Genomic DNA, 8789 nt, shown 5'->3' with positions numbered 1-8789 from the left:
GCGACATATGCGTCATCGACAGCTTCCAATGCAGCCATTATTAATGTAGACTGTTTAGGAATAAAAACAAAGCAGATACTGAGCTTGTTGTGATGCGTCTCACTTAAAATGTGCTTCTTTTTAATGCAGTGGGAATAGAACTACAGAAACAATATATTTTGCTCTTTTTGCAAACATACGGTTTAAGGAAATAGTTGAAAAGTGTTATGATTCGGTGCTTAAAGTGGAAACTGCTGCCGAACCTGTCAGCTATTCTCTTTTATCTCTGCAGTGTGAAAGTTCACTTTGAGCACGCAGCATGTGCTCCTGGAAGACATGTGTTATATTTTGTTCCTCTCTGGGAAGTGTCAGAAATGCCGTTTATGAACATGGTTAAAAATAGTCCAGTCAAAAGAATATAATGCTCTTTTAAACATTAGCAACAGGGGCGAACCACATGTAACTGCAACATCCCTTTAAGAGGATACATTTATTGGTGGAAAAAAAATACATACCGCCAGAGTGTATCAAAGTTCATATTCCAGTCATGCTTTTTTCATTGTTTGGACCATCTTCTCAGCAACATTTCCGAAATCAAGAAGGCTCAAGTCAAACATTTTTTTCACCAAACTGCAACCTGTCAAAGCACAGGCCCAGGCCCACACCCTACACACCCTACACACACACATTTTCTGAACCGCTTGTCCCATTCGGGGTCGCAGAGAACCAGAGCCTAACCTGGCAACATGGGGTGTAAGGCTGGAGGGGGAGGGGACACACCCAGGACAGGATGCCAGTCCATTGCAAGGCACCCCAAGCAGGACTTGAACCCCAGACCCACCAGAGAGCAGGACCCAACCAAACCCGGTGCGCCACTGCACCCCCACACCACACCATATTTTGTGAAATATAAAAAAAAAATGCAGAAATGTGTTTTATTTGGTGCAGAGTACTGATTCAAATAGCAAGTCTCATAGCGTGAGCAATACTTGGCGCAGTCGGTTTGTAACTTTCCTAATTAAATATTTAGGAAATAAATAAATGAAATACCTGACAGTGAATAAACACATCTTCAGCTCCTAAGCGCCCGATCTACCCGTCGAACTACAGAACCACAATATAATTAATGTAATATTAAATGATGGCGAAGGAATCTCGCCTTTTGCGGGAACGACACTGAACATCTGCATGTGCGACTATACAGATGTTTCTTTCACACGTGATCATATCAGGTGCGTCCGTCCGGCAGGAGGCGCTAAAGAGGACGGTTTGTCTCGGGATTGTCTTCACAGCTGGATTTTTCGGGTCGATGTCCATTCATTCATTCCTCATTCATTCATCATGTGGCTTCTACCTATTGTTTAAAAACACGCTGAACGTCACGAGCACAAATACGCAACGAAAACCTATAAATACACGTTTGTACTGCATAAAAACACAATTTTTTTTGCATCCAGTTTCTTTCATTCAAATTTTGACACGAGTTTCAAGCCAATTAAGTATTAATTTCTTGAGAAGCGGATTAAACAGATAAATATTTAAAATTTCCCCTCATACAACCTGTTCAAAATCTATAAATACGTGGGGATGACAAATCTTCCGTGGACGTTTGTTTGTGCGTGTCGAGTGAAATCAAACTGATTTTAAAGCAACTTTAAACTCATTTCATGTGGCTTTTACATAATTCTGAACAACTTCGAGTCCATAAAGACAAGAGCCGAATAGATACGAGCAGTACATTTATGTGCTTATTCTGCTGAAAGGTTTAGTGGAATACTGTGATTTTGTGTCAAAGTGAAAGCCCCCATGAGCTGTGTGTGACAGCGTGGGGACAATGAGTCGCTTCTCCTTCTGTTATGCTGGTGCTGTCTTCTCCATTTTACCACAATCTAACCACACCACGGCAGGTAAAAGAGAGGAAACACTGAAATTCGTTTGCTGAAGATGGACTCAAGAGTTTTGGAGGGAAGGGGCGCCTCCGCGCCGCACCTTCGGGATCACAGCAAAATATTGTCCTCATACTGTATATCAAACAATATAGCAACTCGAGTTGCTGCTGGGGAAGCGCTACAGCTGCTGTTGAATTCCCGCCTTTATTGGGAGCCAGAAACTTTCTGCTTTGGTGTCGATTGTCCGCTTCATGTCACGTAGAAATTGCGCAAATTGTGAGACAAGGAGATTTTTCCAAACGAACGGAACACGACACTCACACTGCATACGTGAATAACTGAGCCAAATTGATGATAATAATAAGAATAATATAATTATTACTGCTACTATCCCGAGAAAAATACCACAAAAAACTGGTCTATTCATAATCTGGCATTCTTATAGAATTTCTTTGTATTCGGCAGTTGCCGCCGCTGCTTTAATGCTCTTTGCGCTCATTCTCAATCACAGTTTTGCACTACTGAGTAATTCGGTGAGCTGTGCACCGAGTGCATCTTTTTGCTGTTGCAAAACATACATTCCCGGTTTCGGAAAAGAAAACGAAGGGCAAAAGGATCGATCATATAACAGTGTGTGTGTGGAGGTGCGGGAGCCGGAAAGTCTGCAAGAACTATAACAATGGAAGAGTCATTGCAGGTGGGATAGGACACGGGGGGGGGGGACCCTTCAAACCTGAGCTGCGCTGTGTGCGCGTGTTCACTTGGCCTGAAGCTGGAGCACGATCCGCAGCGCGCGCACACACACACACACACAGAGAGAGCAGTCAGCGCTTCGCGTGTGTTGCGCTGAACCGGCAGAGCGCAGTGTGAACAAACAGTTCCTCCATTTACACCGTTTTACCAAGACACGCGACACACACACGCGTGAACCTGCCAAGTCACTTTTTTTTATTGCGGAAAAAGGCCCCCGACCCCCAACCTCCGTTTCTGTAGCGGTTCACTACACCTCGGACCGCACAAAGTATTACAGGCATTAATTAAAAGTTTGTACGCGACCAAAATATGATCGTAAATGCGACACGGTATACTCAGCAGAAAGTTTAACATTTATATGAAAAATAGATGTAAAACGTCTGGAAAAAAAATCTATTACACTAAAAGCACACATTTAATTTATGCGTAATTGCCGTTTAAAGTATGTAACAATGTATAGCATTCACTGATTTAAAAAAAAAAAAAAGCAGCAGTTTAAACGCAAACGTTTTGAACGAAACAACCCAGCACCGAACATGGGATTTCTGTAAAAAGAAGCATTAGAAACAGGAGAAATTGCTGCACTAAAGGCCTCTCCATCAATACCTCTCCGGTGAACTTTTTCATCCCCTTAGAATAATCCAGGGACGGATTTGCAGCGAGTCGTTATCCGTGATCCACCTAATACATGGGATAATGCAACAGGATTTTTTAAAAAAATTTACACTACCTTTACTCATATTTGTATACTTTAAATTGGTACAAAACGCTTTTTTTTAAAGCCAATTTAAGGCTTTTTCTCTACTTGACAAACTTGTTTTGGTTTTAAGGTCCCGAAACCCAACGACACAAAGTTGTTTAAGAGCGTTTGGGAAATGTAGGAACACAAAGAGAAAGCACAGCCAGGCCATTTGATTGTTTTAACTTTATTTCGATAACAGGAAAACCGAAATAACATTTTAAACGGCAGTTTTTATTATTCTTTTTAAGTGCACTAAATTAAGCAGGAAAAAACACCAACCTTAGTCGTTAATCTAACTGTGTTAGGATCAGTAAGAAAAATCATATGCAAAATAATCTATACACACTAGAAAATTGTAAGGTTTTAATGGAAATTAATAATTAGATATATAAAATGAAGAATTTCAGTACATATAAACAAGAGCTTATGAACAGCAGGTAATACATACATGGATTGAGGAAAAGTACCAGAAAAGGTCAGTTTTAATATGAGCCTCAACAGTGAGATGAAAAAGCTTGAAAGCCAGAGAGTTCATGGATATGTACCTCTCATCGGGACTCAACCTCAAAAGCTGAAACATCAAATCCCAAGAAAACATCTCCACCTTGTTCGTCACGTAAAGCAAGTCGGTTTGATTTAGGAACCAGGGATATTTCTATAACGAGGACATGGAGGGCTGGGCCTCTAAACCTCCCACCAATATATATTTGTTAAGAGATTTCAGGTTATTGAAACTGTGCCAGTCATTAAAATGATGGCAGAAGTGCTGTTAGATTGCTAAGGACTGGTGAAAATTTGGCCTCAGTACCACATGTCGATGGGCCACAATATTATTCAGATCCCAAAATCAATAAAAATATTTTTTGCGAAAATTCTTCTCATTTTCAGAATTATGACAATCAGAATGTAAGCGTGAAACTTTACGACACTTCTGACCATCATAAAAACACATGAAATGTGTACTTCTGTTACTTAAATACTTTCTCATCCCCCCTAATACTTTTCACAAACAGAAGTGGCTCTAAGTTTAAATCAATACAAAATTCCTTTGGTTTTTCAAATGGCCGTCAGCTGCGTCTTTCCAAGAAAAATTCAATGAAGATATATGCAAATGTCACCAAAGCTTATTTATAAGCCCAACCTCTTGGAAGTCAAGCAAAAAAAAAAAAACATATTTCCATAGTTCATTAACTTTGTCTTTGCGCACGCTTACAATTTTGCAAACAGCTAAAATAGTAAGGTACATGCGATCCTAAAACCATTATTTGCACGGTATTTAGTCTGTGGATGAATATTTAATTTGGTCATTTTATGAAACACACACCCTACACGTACACATTTCAGTTCACTTAAATTTCACATAAAATTTCTGTACAGATTTAACAAAATTCGCTTCAAGTGTCAAATGTTTGCGCTATTTTCTAAATAAATATGATGGTAAGTTCTTACAAATGAAGAGGAGAAATGGGGGTGGGGGGAGAAAAAAAAACAACAAAAAAAAAAACAAAAAATCATCCTTTATCTTTAAAGAATCCTTTGTCTGTGCTGCTTTCTCTAATGGTCACAGTTAAAAAGTTAGTGGTCACATCTGTCACCACAACCTTCTCCACCTTGTTCGGACAAGGACTCCACGAGTCTTCCGGGCTCTCTCCGGAGTCCCCGGACATCGGCTCGCTGCCAACAAGAGACGGCGGTTCCCGTTGCGGAGGGCCATTCGCCTGATGCAAGTTATTTCGGGAGGAGTGCTTTAGTCTAGGGTGTTGACCGGAGATGTTACATGATAATTCCTTAGTCCTGCAGCTCTGCATTTCAAAGCCAGCTCTGTGGTAACAGGTGTCTGAGCCGTACTTGAGCACGCCTGCGCTGGACTGAGCCCGGAGCTGCGTCTGGGCGTAAGAGGGGTCTCCTTTGTGTTTCCGGGCCAACTGAATGACGCCCAGGTCCTGCTTCTCATCCTCGGCCAGACCGTGCTTTCCCATTTTGGCCGGGTGATACGTCATTTGCTCCTCCGGTCTGCTCCTCTTGGTGGGCACCAGGGGAGAGCTGCTGTTCGGACCGTCGATAAAACGCAACTTGGGCTTGCGTCCTCTTTTCTTCGGGCCGCTCACAAACCCCTCGGCCACAAGCGGTCTCAGAGGTCCAGAACTGTGGTGGCCCCGTTCCGGTTCCGGAGGCCTGATTCGCACGCTCTCCCCTCGATTGACGGTGCTGGGAGGGAAAAGCGTAGGCACCACGGTCCGTAATCCCTCGCGAGCTCGCGGGGTGACGACGGGTTCCGGAACAGGGAACGAGACCCGAATGCCTCGCGTCATATCGCTCCTGAACTCGTACGTTTTGGCCTTAGCTTTGGCCTGAGCCTACGAGAGATTACCAACAGAACCAAGAGTTTTATGCCCGTTAATTAAACCCTCCTTCACACTAGTTTACCATGCAAAGCAAGAACAGGGACACATTTCATGAGCTGCTGGTAAAACCCCTCTGCGCACTCATAGCCCGCGACCGACTGTGATGATAGGACAGTGACGCAGCACAGGTGACAGAAGCCATCAGAAGCCATCAGAAGCCATCCTTTCTTTCCCCTCTACCCATTCGCGACTGAACTTGAAGTACGCGAACACACGTGGTGAGAAAACAGCAGCGATCGCGAGCCACAGCTCCTCCCGGGCAGCACACGTGAGGACAGCTGTGACGCCCAGCGCGCGGGCTCGGACCCCCCTGCCCTGCCCTGCCCTGACCTGTCAGGCGGCTCACCTTCAGGAGGAACGTCTCCGGTTTCGGTCCCCTCTTCTTGGGTCCGAAGAGCTCCCTCTCGCGCTCCCTGCACATACACACACGAGCGTGGATCGTGACGCGCGCGAGGCGAATTAAATGCACACGCGTGTAGAGGCGTGGGTCGTCGAGCAGGCAGCGTGCACTCCCCCCCCCCCAGCCCCAGCCCCAGCCCCAGCCCCAGCCCCAGCCCCCCCTCCCCACCGAGGCCTGCTGCTGCCGCTGCGACGATCGTCACCGCGCTCATGATCCGCTCACCTCTCCTCGAAGGCTGCGAAGAGACGCGCGTCCAGGATGTTCTCCTCGGGCTCCCATGTGCTGTACCTGCACACAAAAGAGATGGCGAGGAGGAGAAAGAGGAAGGGGACACGCTCCGCTGAGCTCATTTACGATCATTTTATGATCCGTGGCGCCCTGCGTCATCATCGCACATGTTGTAATGTAACACAGCAGCAGCAGCAGCAGCAGCAGGTTCCTGCCTCCTGCCCGCCTGTGCTGCTGCTGCTGTGCTACTGCTGTGCTGCTGCTGCTGGCTACTACTACTAGTCTAGCGGTTACGTTCGCGACGCCGCGTAGCTACGCTGCTAAGCTCGCTAGCTAGTAGTTACTAGCGCTGCACTGGCGCAAAACGCTCGCTCGGCTCGCGCAGGCATGATCGCCGCGCACACGCCTCAGTCTCCGCACATGACACACCACGCAGGCAGGGACACGAAGGAAGAAGACGCGGCGTCGCTCTTACTCACTTCTGAGACCAGCCTTTCCATTTCACCAGGTATTCCATTCGCCCCTGCGATGAGGAAAGAAGCAAGACACTTTGAGAAGGAGCCCAGCTGCAAATAATGTCACGGAATCGAATCGGCGCGCAAACGAACGGCCCGCACACCCACTAAGGTGGGATTAAAGAATTCGCGGCACACGTACTCTCCTTATCCGTCGTTTGATGATGGATTCGGCCGCAAAAACCCGTTCCCCAACGGCCGACAGCTCCATGTTTACTTCAGCCTCCGCGATATTTTCTCTCCGCACGTTCAGACCTTAATTCCACACATCCCATAATACCCACAGCAGAGGAAACGTCATGACGTTTTTTTCGTGCGTTGCTGGGGAACCGCCGTCGGTGGAACGATTTCGAAGAAGCTCATTGGCTGCAGCGTCCGGGGTTTGTACGTGAGGGGAGGAGTTAAACTCGGGCGGCTTTTAGTCTTTGGCGAATGACGCCTTCGCTGAAAATATGCGATGGACGCAAGTAATAATAGACGGTAATTTGCGTGTTTAATTGTGGCTACGATCGCGATTCATGCGTTTTATTGCGCCTTTTCTTGAATGGAAAATTTGTGTATCGGAAAAAAAAAAGTTCTGTTGTAAGTTCACAGCTACATGGATTAAATTACTCTAAATCTGGACTAAGAACCTTACATAAATATAATGTAGTACAGTGAGTCACGGTGAAATGCTGCTGAACAATCGTCGATTCATCAATATCGGCCATGGTAAATAATGAATAAAAACCAAAGGAAACGTAAGAATTTAGCATAATATTTATTCAGACTTATGGAAGCCACGAAGTAAGTGTTTCATGGCCGAAAAGTGGTCCGAAATAGAAGAAGTTTGTTGTATAACAGCGGGCGCCTATTTTTGTCCGTCCGGCGGCACGTGTCTGTGGAGCGGAGATAAGAGCTTTTCTCGCGTTACATTCAGGCCTACTTGTGCTGGAGCTCCGCCAGCCTCTTCACTTTCTCCATCCATGTGGTGGTGGCGAACAAAATTCCAGATATCCAAGTAGAGCAAACGTGCCTGTTTTTCCAGTGTTTCGCGCAGCAGACATTTCCGACGTGGAAGCACAATATTTATCTTTTAAAACTTACTACAAACACGCATCCCAATTTGACTCGTGACGAATTGAGTGTTTATTCTGACACCGAAAGGGCTTAGGTTCTTCCGAATGAAAGAATCAATAAACCAGAATATAGCACTCACATCCACCATAGACAGTCTGATTTGTGATTCAAAAAAGTTACAAGAAATCGACAGACCATGGATAATTCACACACGTGTATTTCTGTTTGTACTCAAAGAGGAGACCAACCGATAAAGAGAGTCAATGAGTCGAGTACTTGCAAGAAGAAATATTTAAAATATAACTGCGGATCTTCAGCAGTGTCAAACCTTCTGCTGTATTTTATAATAAGTGAAATGCTGACATTATAGTAAATATATTCTACAGACACAAGAAGCGCCTTAAAAGCCTAGTTCTGGTTCTTAATTCTTAATTTCAGGTCATTTGAGGCTTATTAAAATATTTAAAAGGTGTACAACTTATGTAATTCATAGTATTCAGTTTAACAGCCGTTACTTTTTTCCTTAACCCTGTCTAACATGTATATTTAAGCATTACTTTTCCTTTATTACTTGTGCTGGACTGCACAATAATTGTTCATTTTAAAATGTTTTCAAATAATATTTGTAAGCACAAAAGGCGACCTTGCGTTAACCGATTCGTCATAACACGTGATTTATTGTTAAAGGTTATATTAAAAAGTAACTGAAGTACCACATACTGATTATGCATTCCTTGGGGAAGAAGACCCAGAAACAACATAAATTAGCACACGATTAATGTGACCATATTGTAACGAGATGTGGTTGTGCTTTTGAAT

At 44.4% G+C, this 8789-nt stretch overlaps 1 protein-coding gene across 1 annotated transcript; it reads right to left on the bottom strand.

Annotated features, from left to right (window-relative positions):
* Positions 1–3624: 3624 nt before the first annotated feature.
* On the bottom strand, positions 3625–7194 carry LOC108936948 (chromobox protein homolog 8-like). Its single transcript, XM_018756610.2, has 5 exons — positions 7054–7194; positions 6876–6919; positions 6391–6456; positions 6115–6181; positions 3625–5720 (listed from the first exon to the last, which is right to left on the bottom strand). The coding sequence occupies exons 1-5, from the start codon at positions 7120–7122 to the stop codon at positions 4875–4877; spliced, it is 1092 nt and encodes a 363-aa protein (XP_018612126.1). The 5' UTR covers positions 7123–7194; the 3' UTR covers positions 3625–4874.
* Positions 7195–8789: the final 1595 nt, after the last annotated feature.

This window comes from Scleropages formosus, chromosome 8, assembly GCF_900964775.1.
Source record: "Scleropages formosus chromosome 8, fSclFor1.1, whole genome shotgun sequence".
NCBI lineage: Eukaryota > Metazoa > Chordata > Actinopteri > Osteoglossiformes > Osteoglossidae > Scleropages > Scleropages formosus.
This window is presented reverse-complemented; position numbering and strand designations above follow the sequence as displayed.

Coding starts and splice junctions, on each gene's coding strand:
- LOC108936948 (XM_018756610.2), bottom strand. CDS start 7,122: ATGGAGCTGTCGGCCGTTGGGGAACGGGTTTTTGCGGCCGAATCCATC. Junction 6,457..6,875: donor TGGAAAGGCTGGTCTCAGAA/GTGAGTAAGAGC, acceptor TTTTGTGTGCAG/GTACAGCACATGGGAGCCCG. Junction 6,182..6,390: donor TTCGCAGCCTTCGAGGAGAG/GTGAGCGGATCA, acceptor GTGTATGTGCAG/GGAGCGCGAGAGGGAGCTCT.